This window comes from Talpa occidentalis, unplaced genomic scaffold (assembly GCF_014898055.3).
Source record: "Talpa occidentalis isolate TD23 unplaced genomic scaffold, MPIMG_talOcc4v2.1 talOcc4.10, whole genome shotgun sequence".
Lineage (NCBI taxonomy): Eukaryota > Metazoa > Chordata > Mammalia > Eulipotyphla > Talpidae > Talpa > Talpa occidentalis.
This window is the reverse complement of record NW_023600993.1, coordinates 12,988,364-13,012,964: the sequence shown is the minus strand read 5'-3', so window position 1 is coordinate 13,012,964 and position 24,601 is coordinate 12,988,364. Positions and strand designations below refer to the sequence as shown.

The following is a 24,601-nucleotide window of genomic DNA, read 5'->3' as shown; positions in this document are numbered from 1 at the left end:
AGGTACATAAAAAGATCCTTCCGTTTTGGCCTCTCAGGCGGGTGTTCAAAACTGTGGGTGGGCGCTGGATACTCTTCCACACAAGCTCAAGCTACATCTGATCTGAGCCCGAACTTGGGCAGTCACCTGGGCTAGTTTTGTTCCCCCAGATGGCAAGCCAGGCAGGAGAGAGTGGGGCAGGACAAGGGGATGGTGGTGATTGGTGCCAGCAGCACTGGGGTGGGAAGGGAAAGTGACAAAACACAAAAACAGAACCAGGGGGGGGGGAAGGAACACAGACCTAGTCATGGAAGAAGACAACGAGGAAGACCCTCTCCGAGAAGCTGTGGTAACAAGAAGAATTCTGAAAACCAAATAGCTTTATTTATTTATTTATTTATTTTTTTACCTCCTGGCTGGGTCTATGTGTGTGGATTATGAGTACCAGAAGGACCTCATTAAAACACTGTTGGGGTGGAAACCCCTCCCTCCACCCTGTGAGCTCCCATCCCAGGACCCCTCTCCTTGCCTAGCCAGGAAATGTCAGCAACTATCAGATAATTTCAGCTGCCTTTTTTTATTAGCCTTATGATAGCATTAGTAACAATAACGATCATCCCAGCTAAGTGGGAGCGCTTTCTGGACACTTCTCATAGGAGACACGTGAGGAAAGGCTGCTTAACAACGGAGGAAACAGGCCCAAGCAGTTAAGTCAGTACCCGGGTCACACAGGGCGCCCCATGGAGGCCAGGAGGCCGGTTCTGACCGCGGGCGCCACAGTTCCTGCGGGTGCCCCTACTCTGTGATTCGGCGATATTGACACGATTTCAGGAGCATCTTTTATGACGGGCCTCCTGCAGCACAAAACGCAACCGTGGTTTGGCGCCTTTTTTTAAATGTTATTTTCTCCACAGGCAGCCTGAAGTGGCAGGGAAGGTGGCTCCCAGATCTCACACCTGGCCACCCAAACTAGGTAGGTGTCCACCTTTGTGGCAAGGAGATGGTGCTACCCCTTTCCGCGAACACAAACTCCCAGGAAGATCCTGCAGGCATCACCTCAGACGCCTGACGGCCCACCTGTGGCAGGGCCTGGCTCTCGCTCAACGGCCCTTCCACCCCTACCCAACAGCACTTCAGTGCCATCCCTGTGGCACCTCAGCTCAGAACTGGGGGTCCCAACCCCCCCCACACACACACACACACTCCTGACGCACATCAGCTTGGTCAGGAGGGGTCGGGAGGGCGGGTCCCCGAGCCTCGGCCCCGCGCCCAGGGGCCGCGAGGGTCGCCCGCGTGGAGGCGCCGGCGCGGGGCGCAGAGGGGGCGCCGGGCGCGGAGGGGGCGCGGGGCGGGCGCGCGGCTCGCGCGGCGGCTGTGAGGGGCCGCGCGGCTTCCCCCGAAGATGCCGCGCAGCATATTTCGCCCATGAGTTCAGAGGAAGAGGAAGTGTAGCCGGCGGACGCGCGGCGGCCGCGGGGGCGCGTCGGGGCTGGAGCCGGAGCGCGCCGGTCGCAGGGCGCAGCGAGCGGGAGCGCGGCGGCCGCAGGCTCCGCGGAGGGACCGACGCGCCCATCGCCCGAGGACGGACCTACGGCCGCGAGGCGCCGCCGCCCCCCGCCCCGCCCCCGCCCCCGGCCGGCGCCCACGCCCTCCCCGCGCCGCCGCCTCTGCATGGCCCAAACTTTCCTCCCGGGACGGAACGCGCTGTCTCCGGGAGCCCGCGCCCGCGCCTTCTCCTCAGCCGGCCGGGAACGGTAGGTGGGCGCGCGGCTGCACCTGGGGTGTCGCGGGCGGGCCCCCTCCGTTTGGCTCCGCGGACCGGGACCCGGGCGCGCCGGGGAGCCCCGCGCGGCGCCTTCCTGCGGGTAGCCGGAGCTGGGGCGAGCTTCCCGGGCGCCCCGGCCGCCGCGCACCCCACCTTCCTGCCCCTCCTCCTGGCGCGGCTCAGCGGGGGTCGGGACTCGATCTTTCGGACGCCGCGGTCTTGGGTCAACTTTTTTGAAAAACAAAACCAAACCCCAAAACCACGCTTGCCGCGCGGTGGGGAGGACCCCGGAGCGGTCTTTTGGGGGCCGTGAGCTCTGCCTGCTGGGAGGTGCCAAGCGAGGAAGCGGAGGGGAACTTGGAGGCTACAGGTGGGTCGAGGGCGCTGCTGGGGAGTCCTCGGCAAAGCCCCGGGCGGGCTGCCCACGGAGCCCAGCGTTCTGGGGGCGCCGGGCTCTAGCGGGGTGGGTGGGGTGAGGCGGCACCGCTGCCCGTTCCGTGCGCCCTGGGAGGTGGGTTTGTTCCCAGGGCAGAGGGTGCGCGCTTGGAGGCAGCGCCGCCGCCGCTGGAGGCACAGACTCGTGGCGCGGAGAGCCCCTGGCACTGCCACCGGGCATCTTCCCCTCTGGCAGGGGGTGTCTGCACCGGTCCTAACCCACGTTCCCAGGCTCAGAGGACGCCAGGGTGGGTTTGGGGTGGCGCGCGGTGGGGGTGGCGGATATTTTGGGAAGCCCGCTGGGCAGGAATGCACCCCCGCCCGCTGATGCCCTTCACCTAGGGTATCGCTGCCTTTGCCAGTGCAAACCGCGTGGAGGCCGAGGTGCTAGACCCAGGCGCGCTCCCTGCTGCCTCCTGTTTGTTGGTGCTCGTCTACCCAGTGTGCTGTGGGTGGTCTCCAGGGACGCTGGGTGGTGTCAGTGAGTTTGTTAGGGGGCTTAAAAACAAGCAAAAAGTATTTAAGAAAAAAAAAAGCCTGGCACAAATCCCTAGATTTGAGTGGCTGCCCTAGTTTCCAGCAACAGTCCCTTCTTGTAATTGGTACAGCTGTTTTCAGATGCTGGGCTGGCAGTCTGGCAAGGCATCTTCCAGCCCCTGCCATCGTGTCATCTCAGGATAAGTGAGGCCCTGCCAGGAAGGAAGGAGGGTGCGTCATGTGAGCGACCTCTGGGCCTGTGGGCAGGGCGGGCAGTGCACCCCACGTGTCCCTGGCCCCTGGGATTCCTAATTTGTGCCTCTAAACGGCTCAATTCCCTGCAAAATTCAAGTGACCCCAGATGTCATCAAACTGCATAAAGGGGGTTAAGCAACAAGCTGTTTGGGGCTCTTTGGTGCGTGTGTGCTAACCTCAATGAAATCACTTTAACCTCAGACAAGCGCTGCATCCTCTTTTGCCATCAGTGGGGTTTCTGGCCCAACTGAGTAATTCAAGCCCCAGAGCTGGGCAAGTCATTCTCTGCTGTATTTGTCTATCAAGTCACTGGGTTGTCTGTTTTTTCTTTGTCTGTTTTTTGCCTGCATGGACAGGGGGCAAGTGGCATAAAATGTTGTGCCCTTGGCTATTAGATTTGGTGCAGGCGCTGAAAGGGAATAAATTGGGAATACAAGTCAGTGAGTTCTTTTTCTCCCTCTTGAGCAGGAATTTTTGGCTTCCATTCAAATGATTGCTTTGTCTGTAGGGAAACAGGCAGAAAATCTTTGGCGTGAGTGATGTGAGTTCCTGTAAAGCTACTTGTGTTCTTCCAATCTTCACTTTTCAGCAGAATTGAAACTGTGTGGGCCCATGACTTGGTGGACCTGGGTGTTTCCTAAATTTCTAACTCGGTGGGCTAAAGAGAGGGCACTGTGACTCTCCTCCCTACTCATGACATTTTCAAAAATAGAGAAAGTTGCAAAAACAGTGACCACCCAGATACCCTCACCCAGAGTCTAGAATTCTCCTGTATTGGCTTTATAACACATCCATCCATTTACTCACTCCTCTACCCACCCAACTTACTGTTTTGTGCATTTTAGAGTAAGTTACAGACATTAATAAACACACATTTTATTATTGGAGAGTTCAGTGTATGTTCATGGTTTTCTTAAGGTAAAATTTATACACACAGAGTGAAATGCATACATCTTGAGAGTATCATTTGCATAATGTTTTGACAGGTGCTTACACCTGCATAACTCTAGCCTCTATGAAGACAGAGAAGATTGCCATGCCCTAGAAAGTCCCCTCATCTCCATTCTCAGTGGCTTCCTCCCCCACCGACCACTGCTGATCTGATTGTGTCTCACTTTAGGACGGTTTAGCCTTTTCCTGAACCTCACGTAAGTGCAGTTCTACTGTGCATGTTGAGCTTCTTTCATTTAGCATGTTTGTGAGATTCATCCATGTCAGACATATAAGCAATTCTGTCTTTTTTTTAATTATGTAGACTATCTCTACATCGTGGCTGGTCTGTTTACATACTCCCCTGTGGAGGACACATCCGCAGTTAGTCCCCGTTTTAGGTGCATGGTGAATGAAGTTGCTGTGAATATTTGTGTACAAGTCTTCCCGAGGATGTAAGTTCTCATTTCTCATGAGGGAATTCCTAGGAGTGGAATTGCTGGGCCACAGGAGAAAAGGATGTGAACTTTATAAGGCCAGACCTTTTCCCAACACAGTTAGGCCACTGCACATGCCCCCCGGCAGAGAACATGTGTGTGAGATTCCAAGGCTACAACCCTATTTTCCTGTGTCAAAGTCAAGAGTTTGATTTGAGCAATGTTCTTCTGAGGCCAGAGGGACCAGAAATTGGAGGACCTAAGATGAAGTTGAGTCAAATGTTTTCAAAAGTGGAGGAGCTATGACATTTCTTTGACTCTGCCTCTAAATGGGTTTCTACTTAACCTATTGCTGATGATCACAGGAAATGTTTTATTTTTAGAGAGCTTCAGAGCAAGGAATTCCATAGGGGAATGTACCCTTAGTTGTGAAAGAAGATTGAGTGTTTTTTGCATAAGGAAAAATAACCCCGAGGCCCCATAGAATTCCGCTAAACTTCCACTAAGAACCCCCTGAGGGATTGCTGGTGTATTGCTGGCGTATTGGCCTAGTGGATATGAACTTGGTAGAGATTCCCATCAGCTTCCACCGGCTCGGGCAGCGGGCTGTTGGAAGGGTTGTGTTTGCTTTTTCAGGCCGATCAGTCGCAGCTTTCTGAAAGTCTGAGAACAGCCTTCCTGTTAAAGTGATTTGGCCTGTCAGTGAGTAACGCAGGCTGTCAACACCCTGCTCATTGACCTGGCTGAGAAAATGGGCCTGGCCCCTCACACCTGAGTCCATCTCTTGGCTGGCAGCCCAGCTGGTGCTGAGCCAGGAAACCAGAACTGAAACCCCCGCTCATGAGGGACCTCAGGGTGAATTTCTCCATCTCACTCGGATGTCTCAGGGGACTGAGTTTGCAGAGATCAGATGACAGGTGGTGTAGTCTCAAGATGTGGCTTTGGGTAGGGACTTTCTCATCCGCCAGCCTAGTACAGTGCCTGCTGCAGAGCACTTGTGTCTCATGGTGCCCATCTGGGTGACTGCCTCTCCGGAGGTTGACATTGAGAGCTGTGATGTTGGGACCCCAAGGCGTATTTCCCTCCAAGCCACTTGGAGGGAAATATGGGAAATAGGTTTCCAATGTTTGGGTCCAAGGAAAACTTTGCTAACTGTAAACTTTCATTGGAGTAACACCTTTCTTATCTTACACAGATTCTACTATTATTATTAATGAAATAACAATTAGAGCCACCACTTCCTGCTCTTTGCCAGACACTTTACCTGCATTCTCTGAATTCAATCCTTGGGAGAGACAAGTACTGTTAATACCTGCACTTTAGCCTTGAGGAGTCCCAGGCTAAAGTAACTTGCCCTAAATCCACATTTTCATGTTTCCTAGACATTAAGGAGGGAGGCGGTGACATCCTGACTCCCCAAGTGCAGATGCTGTCTACAAACACATACTTCCGCATACACGAAGTCGTCATATAGTAGAAACGTGAACTCCATTGGCAGAAGAAGTTGCAAGAAATAACACAGTGGAGTGCCTTTCTTTAGTCCTTTTTTCCTTCTCTCTTAAGCTTTCTGCCTTTGAGGCTGCTGGGGCCTGGAGAGAGATACTAACTTAGGTGATGATGTAAGATATTACTGGTTGATTATGATTGTCATTTTACAGTAGGGAAGAAAGACCTTGCCAGCTTGGGTTTGGTGTCTGAGTTGAGCTGTCCAGCACAGTAGCCACTAGTTACACGTGGCTATTACCATGTAAATGCCACCGGATTAGAATGAAATGAAATTGAAAATTCAGTTTCGGTCTCACTTGCCGCTTTTCAAATGCTCGACAGCCACATGTGGTTATTGGCTCCAGATCGGAAGGCAGCTTGTTTTCATCATGGCTGGAAGTTCTGTTTGATAGTGCTGCTCTAAAGTAAGCATTTCTCTTTTTTCCTTCTGTTTAAGAAGTGGTGACATACCTAGCCGAGGCTTTGGCTATTTTTCACTGACAAAGAGATAAATTTAGCCAGACATGTCTTTTATATTTACTTTTTAAAGGTGTGTGCGCGCGCGCCAGTGTATGCTGTGATCCTTCTCATTCACATTCAGCTTTTGACATACATTTGAGTTTCCCTTTTTTCCTTGTTCCCCAAAGGGGCTTTCATGATTATCATTGCATATTTTACCAAGATGCTTTCTTTGAAAAGAATGGTACAGCAGGCAAGCTATGGCCACTGCTTGAGCCCTGTTAATTCCTTGCTCTCCAAGTAAGAATTTGGTTCAGCTTTTAAATATGCATTTGTGTGACTTACTCCCTACCTGGGCTGAATTCAGGAAGAAAAATAGCTCTCAGCAGGGCAGAACCTAAGAACTAGAAAATCAGGTCACATTCTATGTGTGATGGCTACTTGCCAAGTCTGGGATGGAGGAGACACCGTTTGGGGTACTTCAAGGCTTCCTTTGGGGATTTTCCTGGGTCTGGCCTGCCCCTTGGTGGTCGGAGTGCTGGAAGCTTCCTAATTACACAGGATGTTGGGGATGGCACCGTGGCTCTGCCCTCTTCTGTGGGGTACACTGCTTTGGTTTTGGGTTCAGAGGATATGGGAAGCCAGCTCTCAGGTGTCAGCAGGGAAGAGAGACCCGCCACAGGTGCCAAGTCAGCATGAGCTCGGCATGTTTGATATTGACCCACTCTTAGGCTACTTGAAGAGCCAGCTGTACTTCACGGACAACTTTCTTTGGCTTTTACACCCTTGGTGGTTCCATAGGCAACCCCCTAGTTTGTCAGCATTTATTCTCTGCAGAGGCTTATTGGCTTCCTTTCTAGGTGTGTGTGCATGTGTGTTTTGAAATTCCCTACTTTACATTTCACCCCAAGGAAATACTTCCTAAGGAGTCCTTCAAATTTTGTGGAATGACTCCCAAAGTCCTCAGATTTGGAGAAACTGCATTAATGGACCTTCTCCCTAAAGTCGGATAAGAAGAGATTAGTTTAATCACAGACTGTGGTGAATGGACTGTGACATATCACGTGTTACCAAATTTAAAAAAAAATAAATAAAAGGTACAAGAAATCAGACTGTTTATTTAAATATTTCTTTATTTTAGAGGGACCATTTGGGATTTTTTTCTCAGTGTCTTAGGACACCTTATAAGTTCTTTTCAATGTGGTGTCATCATGGCTCAAAGTGGGTAAAAAGGAATTTTTATAATAAATAGCAAGTAATATGAAGAATACTAATAATGTTAGAATTTGTACTGCTCTTCTATGTACTTTTAGGCCCTGTTCGTAACTTATGTAATACAAACCTTACACGTAGAGTCTGCAGTTATCCCCATTTTATGGTGGAGAAAACTGAGTTTCCATGGCTTCCTTGAGGTCACGTCGTTAGGAAGTAGGAGCGCCAGCACACAACCCGGGATTCTGACTGCAGGGCCTGTACACAAACCGCCCCCACCCCACAGCTATTCTGTGAAGAATGTGAACTTGGCAGTGGCAGGCAGATAGTTCAGAGGCGCTTTCCCATCCTCTGCCAGACACTGGGCAGTGCACAGCGTGAGTGGTCCACCGAGCCACGTTCCGGCTGTGATGTCACATCTTGTGAAGCTGGAGTTTGAGTGGTTTCTGAGAAAATCGTTGTGGATTGGGAAACGAGAGTGATGGTGCCAGTGATGGCATCCATGATGCCAAGCGTGCGGACTTGAGCAGTGGCCGACAGAGGCACACAGCCCGCACGTGAGGACGGCAGCTGAAGAATGGAGGAGAAAATCGTTCTTTCAGTTTATATGCTCGGTTTTTCCAAAAGACTGCTTAGTTGTTTGGCCATAATTGTTAGCTAGTTTGGACCTGAATACTAAATCAATGGAATTGTAGAGAATGTGTTGAGCCTCGGGGTGCTGTGAAAAAAAAAATGAAAGATGTGCTGAGATGATAAGGAGAATCTCAGAATCTATATATTGCGGGTGAGAAGGGTATGAGGGCTGCGTCCCCAAAGTCATATTTCCTCAGAAGTAAAAGCTGTGAAGCAATTTAAGTAAAATGTAAGCGTTTGTTCAATCTGGGTAGCGGGTTACAGGGTCACCTCATGTTCTATCCTTATCCATATGTTTGAGGTGGTTTATAAGGAAAATAGTTTTAAGAGAGTGACACAGGAGAGCTAGGGATAGAACTATGGGGGTACCTGAGTTTCGGAGGGCAGCAGGCAGCCTGGGAAGGAGACTGCTGAGGTACGTTGTGATTTAAGACATGTGGAGTGTGGACCCAAGCAGGTCAGCAGGACCGTGTTCTTCTAGACGGGGGACCGGAACCCTGGATAAGAGGCTCCAAGAGCTCCTGGGCCCCACTGAGGCCTGGGTGTCAGGAGACTGGAAAGGGTTAGGAAAGGGGATTGTCCCTTGAGTGTTGTTCTCAGCCCTGCCTGCCAGGTAGAATCATAAACGGGGGTTTGAAAAAATACTAATGCTTGGGTTCCACCCCCAAAGCCTGGGCAGCAGGACACTTACACAGTTTTCCAGACAGTTACAAAGCAACCAAGACTGAGAAATGCTGCCACAGCCCAGTGCTTCTCAGACTTCACAGGGATTCAGACTTGAATGAACCACCTGGTTGAAGTGTAGATTCTGATTCAGCAGGTCTGGGGTCGGGCCTGGAAGTCTCCCTGGAGATGCCAGTGCTGCTGGTCTGAAAACCCCACTTGGAGCTGGAAAGGAGCTGTTTGGAGTTCAGGGTGGTTGTGACGAGACCAGTGGAAGGGCAGAAACAGAGTCTGGACCAGACATCTGCCGAGACGCGGGTGGGGTGAGTTGTAAGCAAGTGTTTTCTTTTGATAATGTAAACACATCTTGAATTCCTTATCTTTCACTGTGTAACAGATTACTCCACAACTTGGCAGCTTAAAACAGCAATAAACATTTATTATCTCACCGGGTTTCTGTGGGTTGGAATTCCAGAAGTAGCTTAGCTGGGCGGTTCTGATTCAGGGCTTCCTTGCATTTGTGGTCAAGATGGTGGCCGAGCTGAAGACCCTGCTGGGGGAGCAGGATCTGCTTCCACATGGGTGTGGAATCAGTGCTGGCTGTTGGGTGGGGGCCTCAGTTTCCTGCCTTGGGACTGCTCGATAGGGCCCTGGGTGTCATCCTGACGTGGATCACCTGGCAGTCCCCAGGGCGAGTGATCCAGGAGATGGTAAGGTAGAAGCCACATGTCTCCATCAACCCAACTGTGGCAAGTACAAGAAAGGGAAGACCAGTCTCTGCTTTCAGAGAAACTCAAGGTGAATGGAGGAAAAAGATGTTGAACAAATACGTGTGCTACAGCAAGGCTGACTATTCTGGAAGTCTGGCCAGAAGTAGGACCTTCAGAGAAAATCAGTTACACACAAAAGCAAGCACATCTTGGGAGAGCTGGTTCCAGAAGAAGTTGATCAGCAGTGGGACAGGATGTCCTGGGTCATTTTAAGTGCTGAAGCTTTCAAATTTTTATTCTAAAAGTATTTCTAACTTGTTTCTGAAATGTTTCCCAAGATGCCCATGAAACACTGGAAAACCAAAGAGGACACTTCCTTAAATGGTTGTGTTTTGGCAAGGGTTTCTAAAGAGAACAACTGATGAAAGGTTCGTTTTTACTATCAGCTAGCATGCACGCATTTAAATAATGGGGGCAATAAATGTAGTTATATTTTCAAATACAAATTAGTTTCATTAAGAGTGAGCCCTCATTTACCACACTTGTCGCTAATCTGAGGCAGACTGCAAAGCTAATTTTAACAATTGCCAACAGCTCATGATAAGCAACCAGAGTTGGGACAATTATATGGAATGATGCTGGATCAGCTGGCAAACTCATTTTGTGTTTCTACGTTCCAGTCCCATATTTGAATACTTGAGCATGTTTATTGTATCATTCAGGCACCCACAGTAGAGACTCATCATCCAAACTAAGGATTTTTACCTGATAGGGACATTGTTTTCAACCCTGGAAATAGCAATGAAAATTTGAAAATTCAGTCAACTTTTCAGCTGGTGTCAAATCTTGATATCCCACAAGCTTCATCTAAAACAGACAACCAAAGATAACTAAAATTTATCCACTGAAAGTGTTCCTGATTAAATACCAAAGAAAGAACAATCAGCAGGAAACAGTCTTGTGTGGTGCCACTTCTTTCAAGTGTCTTATGGGTATATCTGTCTCTAAAACTCCACCTTCTTTTTTAAGTGGCAGGACATCGGCCACATGGTCACAGAACAGTACAGGGCCCCTCCCCACCCCTTGGTCCAGGCCTTTTGCAAGAATCTGATGTAAGCAAGAGTTGGGAACCTTGCATAGTAAACAGTAACATTACAAAATGCTATGAAAGAAATTAAATCATACTAAAGTGTTAGTGGCTACTAGGAGCATAGTTTGTTGCCTTTCCTATGGAGATACTTGTGATTTCAAAGGACCTGATAGAGGATGATGCTAATTTCAAAAGGAATCAGTCTCTCATGCTAGAACTTCCTTAACAGGATAGCAGGAGTGGGGGAATTTTTGAGGAAGAGGTTTTTTCTTAGAGCCCCCCCCAACATTTGGTCCTTCATAAGGAGGTAGAAAAATGAGTGACTTGAGCCTCCGTGTTATTTTTAGTTCTTCTTATCTCCAGGTTACCTGTGCCCCAACACTTAGGAGCCTCACTGTCCACTTCTCTTCTACTTTGCCCTAACGGATGCCAGTCAGCTTGCTTTTTGGCAGTTAAATATGCAGCCGCTGTACCTATCAGCTATTATATCTGCAGAACTACACAGTATTTTACAAGTAATCAGTTCATGCAGATTGCACATAAATCATGTCTGCTTGGTCCTTTGGACACTAATGTTCCCTTATTAAGGCATAAGTGAGCCTTCATGTTCTCATCCATCCTTCCAGGTTTTTTTTTTAATTACTGAAAAGTATAGCCTGCTCGTCAGCACACTCCCACCCATTGCTTTTTTGAGACTTACTTTGTTTTTCTGATGCTTGCCAAATTGCCTTAGGAAGCTGGGTACCTTGTGAATGGATTGAGCCAAAGGAAATTCTTATCTCTAAAAGGAAGCGGTCACCACATTTCTGTTTGTGATATTCTTGGCCAGTTAATATTTCTGTGAAACATTTCTGATGGCAGCGCTGGTACCCCAGAGAGGAGGGAAGAATTGGTCTTGCTCAGTGCACAAAAGGAAAATATCTTTCAGTGAAGTCTGGGCACTGGATAAAAAGACATTTCATGAATGTCATTTTGCCTAAATAAACAGAAGAATCTTCATTATCTTTAGTCCCCTGAAAGTCTGGAAGCTCAGCCACCCCCTTGTGCACGTTATTTTAACATTCCTCCATCTTTTCCTTCAAACTCTAGCTTGAAATCTTCACTCTAAGATGTGTAGATGATGTCTAGCTCCAGTTTCTCTGGCCCTGCTAATCATGTTCAGCCAGTTTTCATTTTGCTCAAAAATGACTGAGAGTGTAGCAGCATAATATTATTTCCTGTGGCTGGGTCTGGAGAAAAATAAAAGGGGGACTTTTAGATAAGGTGTATGGAAATACCGCCATCTACTTTTAGAGATGTTTTTGAATATACATTTCTATCTCAATAATTACTGTTGAGAGTAGAGAGGACTTTGGAGTTTAGAAATTGTAACAACAACTATTATTCTCTCTTAGCAACCACAGACAGGACGAAACAGCTCTCTCTCTCTCTCTTTTTTTTTTCAATCGGGCTGACACTATAATGCACCATATTGCTTTTCAGATCCCATTTTTAAATCATCTGTACAGATTATAGTGGGACTGAGGACTCTCGGGTATTATTTTCCTCAGATGGGGAAAAAGAGACATAAAACAGGTATGCTCGGAGTATCACTTAACATCACAGGATGGCTGGGTGATGGCATCATACAGACAGGGACGTGGCCTGAGAAGAAACACCCACACGCTGGTCTGGCCTCAGGGCTAGATGCACACTCTACTCTAGATTCAATAAAGGCCAAGAAAATGATAGGGTCTCTTATATGATGCTGTTTGGAAACAAAATCTGAGGGAAAAAACTAACCCCCCACCCTCCTTACCTTTTTCCCCTTTTCCTGGCAGCTTCTGAAATGGGTTGTGGATTGAACAAGTTAGAGAAACGCGATGACAAGAGGCCTGGAAATATCTACTCGACCTTGAAGAGGCCTCAGGTCGAAACCAAGACAGATGTGTCCTATGAGTATCGCTTCCTGGAGTTCACAACCCTGAGTGCTGGTGAGTAAGGGCCGCCCCAGTTCTGTGAGGGGGAGCTGGGACCCCACTCCCAAGGTGGTTCTACCTGGGCAGGGTCTGTAGGGGGCCACCGAATCCCTGCTGGTGGATCCCTAAAGTATTTCTTGGGGAAGCAGGGGGAGACCAAAAAGGATGGATGTGTCGACAAGGGCTGCATGTAAAATCCAGATTTTTATGTGAAACCTTTCACTTTTTGAAAGCTAGCAATGATTTAAAATGATGACAAATGAAAACCGAATAGTATACCTTGGTATACCTTGCGGGGGGTTGGGGGCGCTGGGTGTGGCCCAGGCCCACAACCTGCAGACTCGGTTTCATAAAAAGCCATGTGGGAAAGGAAAATGGGCCTTATCTCTTATGCTGAACCCAGCCCCAGCCCCTTCCTCCTGGGCTTGCTGGCTGCTGGCGTCCTTGGGGAATATTGTCATCACCATCCTCTTACCACACTGATTTGACACCTCAGTCATGTGACCAGGCCTCCTTCTCACCCTTTTCATCAGCCAGGGCTATTAAAACTACACCCCAAAATGTTTATTTTGTCGCTAATGCATCATGAACAAATCCCAACGCAAAATTATTTGGAGCCTTTGGTCATCATCATTTGTTCGATGAATATTTGTGTGCCCATGATTTTCAAGGCATTCTAGAATTAGATGTTCAATCTGGATTGTTAGGAGGCTGAGATCATGAGGGAATTCTTTTTCTCTTTTTGATTTTTTTTTTTTTTTTGCATTGGGGCTATATTTCTTTTGTTATTAGAAAGGGTAATTTTTGTTCATCAAAACCTTGATGAATTTTGCCCCTCTCTGTTTTCCCCACGCTTCATTGCCCATGTCGCCTGAATGACTTCTCTCTGCTGCCTTGTGCTCCAGTTACAGCACCTACAGGTTTGATTGAATGACCTTATGTTTCCTGATGGAATGTTAGGGTAACACTGGAAAAATCCTAACTGCTTTACCTTTTTCTTTTTTTTTTCTAAAGATTTATTTTTATGCAAGAGCTGGGGTACTGGGCAGAGGCGCAGGAGGGTGAGAGGTTTCACCAGCAACAGAGTAGGGAGCAGAACAGGCAGACTGATGAAATACACTGCTGAGAGGAGCAGCGTGTGCAACAGGAGGGGTCTGCTGCGCCATGTAGGAATCTCCCTGGCTGGCCAGGCATCGAACCCATGCTGCAGAGGCTGCAGACAGCTTCACAGAGCTGCACTCAACCCGCTGTGCCACCGGGGAGGTCCTGCTCTCCCTGTTTCTATCCTTGCCACCTACAGATCACTTAGCTCCTCTGCTTCAAGCCCTGCTGTGGTGCCCTTACATCCAAGTGGCGCCAACTTACCTCTGCCCTCATCTTCCCTCCATTTGTCCTCCATATTCTGCCACTTCATCCTTGCTATTTCTTGAACCCCAGGCTGCCTCAGGACCTTTGCACTGCCTGTTCCCTCTGCCTGGAAGTCCTCCAAGATATATACCCCTTGGCTCAAATCCTTAACCCCTTCCCTATGGGACCTTCCTTGTATATCCATTTAAAATTTCTACCTACCCCCCAACTCCCCACCCCTTTCCGCTCTTCATTTTCTCCATAGCACTTCTTACCATCTAATGTGTTTTCTGTTTTGCTTATTGTTATTTATTTTCTTGTTTGTTGTCTGCCTTCCTGTGTGAGAAGATAGAAACCCTTCTAACGAGCACAGGATAGTGCCATGTGTTTTCTCCTCTGCTGTCTCCTATGTGCTTAGAACAATGCCTGGCACATAATAGATAATAAATATTGTTGATTGAATACTATATATTTATATATCCTCCGTTTTGCAACTTAACTTTGCATAGTAAAGCATGCACCCAGTTTTTCCATGTGTTCCAAAGATAATGATTTAATGGCTGTATATGATTTAATCACCCAACATACCATAATTTATTGGATCTTTAAACTCTTTTGGCCTTTGGGCTGTTATAAGCAATGGTGTACATAAATCTTTGTGTTCATTTCTGATTCTTTCCCCAGGAATTACTGAGTTGAAAGATACTATGTCAGGACTCTTGATAAACTGCTGAATTGCCCTCTAGATGGGGCCCATTTGTGTAAAACACGAATCTGATTGAGCCAAACCCTTTGGGTCTCTGGACAAATGATGTGGAGGTTCCAGCTGGCGCTCAGGGCTTTCCTCAGCTTGGCTTTGTGCTTCCCGGATACTCCCCACCCTGTCCCCTGGAGCACAGTGTGCGTGGCCCCTGGCGTCACCTGCTCCTCCCCTGGGGTCCTCCCTGCCCAGTGTCCCCACTTCAGCGCAGGCCCCTCCTCTGTCCCGGGCCTCACAGAATTCCACCCCCATCACTGTGAAATGGCTCCTCCTTGACATCCGTCACATCCTGTTTTCTGCAAATTCCTCTTTTCTGCACATCTATGATTTGTCCATAACCATCCTCATGACACTTTTATTGCATCATCTATTAAACTTATTGGTACTTACTTGAGGGCTTACCAAGCCTTGTTCATCTTTCTGTTCATGCTTCCTAGCTGAGAATAGCGCGTTCTGAATAGTTGGATTCGAATAAACCTTCAAAGTAAACATTGTGTAGGCTTACTTGTTCCCCTGGGGGCCACCCCAGTTTCCAAACTGGAGCCAACATATGTGAAGAGCCTTCTGTGTGCCAAGCTCTGTTCTGGACCATCATATTCCTGATCTCATTTTCTCCCTAATTTTTTGACTTTACCACAGTATTATTGAGGTATACTATACTCTATACTCTAGTTACTCACAGTCTTCCAACTCATGAAACCATCATCAAGAGAGAGGACAGATCCATCACCCTCAAAAGTTTCTTCATGCTCCTTTGCAATCCCACTTAATTCAGCCCTCTTTCCCCAGATAATGCTTTCTGACACCTTTTTTTGCCCCTCATTTTGCTTTCTAGAATTTCTATAAATGGAATCAGATAATATATACTCTTTTTTTTTCCCCTCCACTCAGCCTATTTATTTTGAGACTCGCTTTTGTCATCTGGTGTGTCAGTAGCTTATTCCTGTTTTGTTGCTGAGTTGTAGTTCATTGTATGGTCAGACCACGGTTTCTTTCCCATTCACCTGTTGATGGTCATCTGAGTAATTTCCGGTTTTTGACTCTCACATTGTTGTAGATGTTCATCTTTGTGTGCTTCTTATGTCATCTTGTCCTCACAGTAACTCAGAGAGGTCTTTCCCTTTCTCAGATGAGGAAATGGAAGCTCGGAGAAGTTAAGTAACTTTGGTAATAAGGCAGTGCTTGGAAGTGACTGGGGCAGAATTTGAACCCAGATCTCTTAGGCATCAAAGTTCTTGTGCTTTATAAAGTGCGAGGTGCTAGACAAATAGGCATTACCTCCAGTTAGAATATTCTTGTTAGAAAACTTGTTCTTCATCACACAGAGGGACTTTAGAATATTCCTCTTCCATAAGGTTTTGACCAGAGAAGATTTTTAAAAGCATTGAATATGCTTATTTTTCTATACAGAAAATGCTCATCTTACTCTTTAACAAATTTCAGCTTGGGGAAAAGGTATTGACCACTTCCACCTGGTGGCTTAGGTGGGAAGGGATCACATGCATTAAATCAGAGGTGGCACCATTTTATTAGCCCCTGGCTTGAAGCTCACTGCCACTGCAGATGCTACTGGAACATGCAGCCTCACTTGCAGGGCTGGCAGAGGCAGAAAGCAGCAGGAATCCCACAGTGTGGCACAGAAGCTGCCAAAAATCTCAGTTTGGGGTGATTTGAGTGGGTCTTAAATTTTCAATTAACTCTGGTCACTGAAGAATGAACCTGCCCTTTCATGGGTTTCATTGCAGACAGAGGCCCATAAAGCATCACAATTTCTGCAAAACGGCACCTCATTATCCCTTTTATGTGTGCATTTTGCCAACTCCTCTGTGCCAGGCCACTCTGACATCACTTGAAAGCTACCTGCAGCAGCTCCATGGGAAGCAACTGTGTTTTTCACATGCTTGGTATGGGAATTGTTGGTCCCGTGAGGCTTGGTCCTTGCTTCAATTATCTAGGCCTGTGCTGTCCAGCCACAAGACTGTTTCCATGTAATAATTCCTTAGAATTAAGTAAAATAAAAGGTTCAGGTCCTCTGTCATACTAGTCACACTTCAGTGGCCACCTGGGCTGGTGGTCACTAGGTAGGACCGTCATCCAGGGAAGTTCTCTGGACAGCTCTGCTCTCATCTGTTTTCAAGGGCAGACCACGGAGTTTCAGGTCAGAATCTGCATCTATAATTCAGAATAATGTGTCATTTTGTCCTGAGAGTTTGCCCTTGGGTTCTCACTGAGACCAGAGGGCGACAGTTCATTGATTCCACAGTATTTATTGAATGTCAGCCTGGGGCTGGAAGGTGTGACCCAGACAGGAGATGATCCTGGCTGTCTTAGCTTGAGCTGCCATGATATGGGGCCACATGGCTGGGCTCTGTGACACTTCTCTTCCTGCGTCCTCACCAAGGGGAGGAACAGAGCAAGAGATCTTTCTGTTCTTAGGATGCTCATTCGGTGGGTTAGGGACCCACCCTTATGACCTCATTTAACCTCAATTACTCCCTTCCTCCAAATATAGTCGCATAGGGTATTAGGATTTTACAGTTGAATTTTGAAAGGACATAATTCAGCTTCTAAGGCACTGGTCTATTCCACTTGTCTAGAATGATTCAGAATCTCTTATGGCAACCAGGTGATTGTTGTGCTTGATGCTAGATTGATGGTTGTAGAGGGGATGTGGTTACACCCCCTCCCCATCTTGTTGGGGAAGGGGGCCATGAAAGAGAAAGAAGGCTTGTGATCTGTAGGTGAACTTGGTATTAGCCAGGCAAGGGATGGGCAAATATGTGGGTGGAAGGAGATCTTTACAGGCAAAGGAGACAGCCTATGGGAGAGACCAGAATCCAGAGCAACATTGCATATATGAGAGGTCGTGGGAAGTTCCCTTTGGTTTGGAAAGTGACTTTTGGGAGAAGTTAGTGGGAACCAGATAAGTAATGGTCTTAGCTCTTGAACTGTGGAGTACAGACTCTCAAGAGCACTGAAGGTTTTTAAGGTGGGGAGAGGATGGGTGATATGATATCATTTACTTTCTGAAAAGACTGCCCTGGGTTCAAAATGAGGAAGGATGGAAGGGGTAAAACTTACGGAGAGGAAATAGTGTAGAAGCTATTGCAGTTAAGGGATGAAGATAGCATCATCCAAGGTAGTGGCAGTGAGGACAGGAGAAGTGGATATTATCAGGAGAGGTTAGGAGGTCATCTTGGGGACTGACTGGTAGATTAAGGACAGCAGATGGTTGAGGAGGTGGGTTTTCTGGGTCCTGGAAGGCTGGCGTGAGGGTCACACAGCGGATCCTCTGATGCTGCTCTAAGGCATTTTCAAATAATGCTCTCACTCAATCTTCCAACTAACCCTGGGAACCAGAGAAAAGGTATTATTTTTCTCTTGGAAGAGAAAATTGCCTTGACAGGTAGTAAGTACTAAGTAGGACCAGAATCCAGGATTTTTCTAGTGAATACAAAAGAGAGCTCAGTGCCAACCTGTCACTCCTACTGAATGGTATCTTGGTGTATTTGTTTAAATAACTTTATTGAGGTGCAATTTATATACAATAAAGTATACACAGATTTTAAGCGTATGCGTTGATGAGTTTTGATAAATGTAAACACTTGTGCAACAACACCACAGTCAAGTCATAGAACTTCCCTGTCATTCCAGAAATTTCCCTCATGCCTCTCCCTCCCCTTGCCCAGACAATTGCTGATCTGCTTTCCATCATCGTGGATTAGTTTTGCTTCTTTTAGGATCACCTCTGAATGGGATCCCACAGCATGTATTGTCCTGTGTCTGACTTCTCTGACTCAACCTCACGCCCGTGTGGTTGGTCTGTGCTGGTGTTTGTACCAGGAGCTCCCCCTCCGTTCTGTGTAGCCGTTTGGATGAGCCACCACATGTGATTCATTGTCCTGTTCAATATCCGGGCTGTTCCCAGTTTGTGGCCATTATGAAAACCACTGCTATGAACCTTTATGAAAAACTCTTCTGCAGACACAAGTTCGCATTTCTTTGGGGTAGATATGTGGATGGGATTGCTGGGTTGTTTGGTAAATGTGTGTTCATCTTTGTAAGAAACTGCCCAAGTGATTGCTGAAGGAGTCAGACCCTTTGACCCTTTCTGCAACAATGTGTGAGTTAATGGCTTCATTTTTTTTTTTTACCTGAGAAAACGTTTGCATTATTGGAGCTACAATTATTTAGCATCTAGTGTTGTATTAATCCACTTTAAACCAACTAACAACAGTCTCATGAAGGGGGTAGAGTTATCACATCCATGGTATAAAGGAATAGAGATCTTGAGTTGGGAGAAGTCATAAAACTAACTTGCCCTCCACCCCAACCTGCCGGGTGATTCTAGCAACTCCCCATCCAGGGGCTGAGCTTGGGGATCTCTTGGCTCCTGCATCTCCCATGCACAGTCAGGTTGACAATAAATCAGAGGGCTTCACCAGGCCCAAGTTGGAAAGTGTCTTATGCCCCATTGCATGTCTCCACCAAGCTTCTCTTGTGCCTCTTAAATACTTGCTTAAGAAACATTCCCAGCACACATGTTACAATTTCTAGGGTCAATTCCCATCACCACATTTTTAAAATTCCCATCTTTGTGGTTTTCCTGTCTTAAGAGGTCTTTAAGAACTGACCTTTGGGATTTTTTAACTTTAACACAGAGCTGACCAGGCTCCTACTTGGGTTTTGGCTGCCAGCATGTTAGCCTTAAGCTCTGTATATGAATTTTGGGTGGTCGTGATAACACAGGGGGACAGTCCTTATCCCAAACATGCGTGTCATGCAGTAACTCACTGAAGGGTCCAGTTTAACTTAATTTCCAGCCTGGAGAGCCTTGGCCCTGAACACTGCAGAAGCAGCTAATAATCATGGGTGACTGAAGTTGTCCCTTCACCTCTCTTTATAGGTAGGGAAAAGATTTAAAAAGATGGGCCATAATTTATCCTAAGGTCTAAAAATTTACAGATTCAAGTCGTGGAGACTAATCACTCGTTTTCAGTCCTGGCACTTCAGCCGATGTGATGTCAGAGTTCACGAGTGGAGGTGAGTTAGGCATACTCCTCGGTATCACCCCAAGTTACGGTCATCTCCAGAGAAAGGCTTTAGAGCTAATCCTGTCTTTAAAGCTGCGGTTCTCAACCTGAGGGTGAGTCAGAACCAGGTGGAGGGCTCTTTGAAACACAGAATCCCAGTCCCAGCACCTGAGTTTCTGACTCATTATGTGGGGGGCAAGAATTTCCATATATTCCCACATGTTGCTGATATTGCTGGTGTGGAGATGACGCTTTGAGAAGCTTCAAAGACCAAATGGAGGGCATATTCCTTTCACCTCAGTAGAGATGGCAGGAAAAAAGACACTGGCATGAATTTTTAAGTATAAAATAAATTCAGTACTTACACACCTACCTATATGTTGGGATGGACTCATAAGTTATTTCCTTGAAGAGACTTGTAATCAATTGAGAAGGACAGGCCATATCTCTAAAGCACAGAGCATACCAGCTGGCACGGTGGTTCTCACACTTAGAAAATTCCCGTGTCTGTTTTGTGTTTCTTCAAGCACAGGCCTGCAGTCCCTCATGCTCTGGGCTACCCTGGTCCTGCCCCCAACGTGTGACAGGCTCATCACCTGTCTGCTACCACTGATGGTGAAGTGGTACCCGTCCCCTTAGCCACAGGCCATACAACTTGCCCTTGTATAGTAAAAATGAATTTTTCTAATCTCTTGCATCTGGGTTGTTACCTGAACATTTCTCACTTCTAACACTCCACCCAAAGCTAAAATTAAATTAAAAAGTGTCACATTTAGTGGGGAAAAAATACCTTGCCCAGACTGTACCTCTGACCAGTTAAGGCCCCCAGGGAGGCGGGGGATGCCCGTGTGCAGCCCTGCTGGAGACCAGTAACCAGGCATTTGTGCAGTACCAGGGGTTTGGGGTCAACATGGGGACCCCACCTGGTGACCCTCGGGTAGGTCACAGTCTCCTGAGGGTTTGTACCTTTGGGCTAAGTGCGTCACCTGTGGGTCACCTTCCACCCCCCGGGAGGGGTTTCTTTACCCAGAGTGCTGAGTGCATGTGACATGACCTGGCATAGCTGGTCAGAGGCCTGGCATTCGGCAGGCTGTAAGGACCAGCCATGCTGAGGGCTGAGCCTCAGGGAAGGCCTGGTGGAGGCAGGCAAAGCTTTTCTTGGACCTGGAAGGAGAGGGAAGACCCAGATCAAAATTGGGGGACTATGGGGGCAAGGAAAGTGCCAAAGCTGAGGGGTGAGGACAGATCTGGAGTTCCATTTCAGGAAGTGTCAGCAGGTTCCTGGTGACTATTGTGGTCCTGGGAGGGACCCAGTCTGAGAAGTGTTGACTCTGCTGATGGACCACCCCTTAAGTTTTGAAGGTGCGCTGTGTCAACAGGGTGTCTCCCAGGGACAGCCGGGCTTCACTTATAACTGGGATAGGGAGGACTCAGGCAAGGAGGGTGTTTGTGGCTGCTGGTGGAGACTGACTGCCCAAGAACTAACCCAATGGTTTGCATTTCTTAGTATTAGCAGCACCACCACCTGGGAACTAGCTGGAAAGGCAAAATCTGGGGCCCATCCCCAGACCAAGAGAACCACACCCTCCAGGAGTAGGGAACTCTCCAGGCTATGCTCTAACAAGCCCATTGGGTGACTCTGGTGTTGCCAGAGTTTGGGCACAACTGGTCTAACAGGCACCAGGGAACGCGGAGCACCCCGAGGGCAGATACAGTGGGGACGAGAGGCTGTGTGGATAGGAATGAGTCTGCAAAGCGGTTGGCAGGCTCAGATGAAGGATAAGGAATGAGAGGTGGGTTTAGGGGACAGTTTCTTGCTGTTAACAGGTTTGCAGCCAATGCTCTGGGGTCTGCTGACACCTCCATCTTGATTCAGGGGCCTTGGCTGGTGAATGTTGTGCCCTTCCCACTTAGCCAGGGCAAGGGGGGGCGTCACCTGGCTCTGCCCAGCACACCCCGGACATATTGGGGATCCAGTTACATCCCCAGCTTCCAGATAAGCCTTTATTTTCAGTTACACACTCATTGTGTGGCGCTCTAGCGGCTGTGCCTTAGAAGCAGGCCTACAGGCGGTGCCCGGCACTTACACGGCACTTACAGGCTCGGCCTCTTGGCCTATCTTCTGGAAACTTTTGCTTGATGGGATCTCTCTACTTCTGTTCCTTCCATCTCCATTGCCCTTGTCTCATCTTTTGCCTTGCCAGGCTGACCAGGCCCCATAGAAATGACCTAGAGTTAACCACCTAGAACAAGTGTTAATGGGCTGAGCTTGCATCTGTGATTTATCAGAGAGTTGGCCTGGAGTGACACCTGCCTGCCCGTTGCCTGCAGGTGTGCGACCCCATTACAAAGAAACCCAATGTAGGAATCTATGGAAAGAAAGGAAAAGAATGGGGGAAGGGGGTGGTTATTTGCATTACAGGAGGATTCTTAGTTTAAAGTGGTTTTCACCATGGGGTCCCTTTAGATGGCGCCTCAAGTGCCCTGAAGTGTTTGTTTTGCCATCCTTAATGAGGTATTTATTTTCTCTTTCTGAATATGATACCTGCAGCTTTAGAACATAACATTCATCTATAACATTTGTGGCTCTTCAGCAGAATTGAATGTAAAGTCACGGATGTTGATAGCATTTTTTTCTCAGATTAAAACAACCAACCAACTAACCTTGGAACAAGATGGCAGAAGCCACATAGGAGGTGGGTAATGAAGGCAGGCCCCAAGCATCTTAATAATGTTACAGCATAAAGCAGGGGGTCCCCTGGTCTGAGTTTAGGGATGACTTCTCAGCTCTCCCAAATCTCAAGGTCAGCCCAAAGGAACAGTCTCCCTCTAGAGCCCTTAATCCTATCAGCAGAAGGGCGGTTCTGGTCTTGTGCCCTGTCTTGGGTTACAGAGGACCACACCCCACCCCAGATGCGGAGGTCTGACAAAGGCAGGGGCTGAATGATAATGATGAAAATATTATTGTTAATAGCAGCAACTGTAATAATAGCTGATGTGCCGGGCACCATGCTGAGGGTAAATTAAGACTCTCAGGTTCTTGATTTCACAGATAGGGAAGGAGTCTCAGAGAGTTTACCCAGCACACCCATGGTCACACAGCAAATACGTGAGGAGGCTAGAATCAGATGTCAGACCTGCCTTCTTCAGAACCTTTGCTCTCAGACAGTGTTAACTGTGCCAAAGGTCTCTCAGAGACAGCTTCAAGATTTGCTTGGTTCTGATCTGTCATTTGAAGACCCCAAATATGACAGCCCTCCCTTTGATTGAGACCTCTTGTGGGGAGAATTTACCTATGTGCTTGGTGAGTCCTAGGTGATGGGGATGAAAATGACAACTGAGAGGTGTGCTGTATGGGTGGCCACATAATCATTTCAACCCTCTAGTTGATTTTCAGTCCTTTTAGAAATGGGGCGGCTCAGTCTAGGGGGCCCTGATTACACTGAGGCTGGCACTTGAACTACATTGGTCCTGTGTGTTGGGTGGCTGCCCAGCCCCCACAATGGCTGTTGGGTGGAAATCACATTAAGGCACCCTACCCGCCATGTTGGGGACCACTTTTGTCATGAATGTTGGTTAATGGCCCACTGGGGTGTGGTGTAGGCCTCCATTTGTTGCTGGTTTTGAAATGGGGCCATTGACCTCTAGCTCAGATTTAGAAGGCTGAGTCTGAACTTGGGTACATGTGGACGTCTGCCACTTAGTCCCAGCTCCTCTGTCACTCTGCCACTCTTGGCGCCTGTCCTGTGCTGACTGTAGACTTCTCTACTGAAAATAGTGCTGGGGGTTGAGGACATTTTTCTTTCCTAGAAAATCGCTCCTTGCTCCTCTAGGTAGCACTGACTTCTGTGAAACCATCTGTTCCTTCCCATATAATTTCCAGGCTATTAGATTAAACCATTTTTTCCTGACCCACTTTTGGCTTCTGTTTCCTTTCACTGTTCATTAATAAATCGTGTAGCAGAGTTTTCATGGAGTGTGTGCATGTGTATATATTTATTTAATTTCAGTTTGGGCAACAGCAATTGTTGGGTGCTGTGAATTGATTTAATTTCCTCCCCGTCTTTCATTTTGTTTTCAGTTTCTGTAATTGATAAGAGTTGGTTGTGTATTCTTGTTTTTTAAGACTCATGAAAGGAAGTCAGTGGCATGAGTTATGAGTTGAGGTTCTGATTGGGAGGGGTGCTAAAACCAGACCCTGTTTTTAAACAGAAAATGCAAAGAATGGTAAGGAAATAGGTTTCCATAAAGCATGTGTCACAGCTGATAACTCTGCTTTTACAGTTTGTGGGGATTTTTGAAGATAAATGAGATAATCTGTGTGACATGGCTTTAAGCTTTTCTTAGCAGAACTGCTATATCCATCTTCTGTTTTGTTGCATTTGATAATACAACCAAGTATGCCCTTAGTGCTAATGTTGTTGTTAAATATTCACTAATGGAGGTAATAAGATTAGATCTAAGAGGAAATGGCATTTTCTTAACAAAAACTCTTTTTGCTCTTTTCCCAGCTATTCCACATCCAGACCAAACAATGACACTTAATCTTGTGTGAAAATGGACTCAGGTGTGTGTGTGTGTGTGTGTGTGTGTGTGTGTGTGTTTGTAGGTGGTAAATTTCAGCAACTTAACACTGCCTTTGGTAAAATGAAATTCCTTGGTGATGACTGTTATCTGTCAAAGCAAAACCAAATTATTTTTCTGCAGGGATTCATAAAAGCAACACTGCAGTCATGGTAATAATTTCCATCTTAATTTGGTTAAGACACAACAGAAAACAAGTGAATGCTCTATGCACCCTACAAATGGTCATTATTAGCGGTATTGCTCCCAAGAGTTTTTCTAAAGGGTCATTATCCATACTTTGGCCAGACCTCACTTGTGCTGCAGAAGAAAGGAAAGCTGGTGAATTTTTTCCATAATATTTTTAAAAGCACTTTTGGTGTGAAAAGGTAGGTGATTCTGGCTTCAAG

At 47.3% G+C, this 24,601-nt stretch overlaps 1 protein-coding gene across 5 annotated transcripts in view; it reads left to right on the top strand.

Moving 5' to 3' along the window:
• Positions 1–932: 932 nt before the first annotated feature.
• The window catches only part of RFTN1 (raftlin, lipid raft linker 1), a 163,627-nt gene continuing 139,958 nt past the window's right edge, over positions 933–24,601 (top strand). The window contains exons 1-2 of one of the 5 annotated variants that reach the window (XM_037524760.2): positions 933–952; positions 12,351–12,503. In XM_037524760.2, coding sequence (XP_037380657.1) covers positions 12,359–12,503 — 145 coding nt within the window. In that variant the 5' untranslated portion in view covers positions 933–952; positions 12,351–12,358. Of the gene's footprint in view, positions 953–1,626; positions 1,734–1,998; positions 2,115–4,042; positions 4,060–9,032; positions 9,054–12,350; positions 12,504–24,601 lie in introns of those variants that run through there. The other 4 variants (XM_037524771.2, XM_037524764.2, XM_037524761.2 and 1 more) reach the window with 4 other exon arrangements.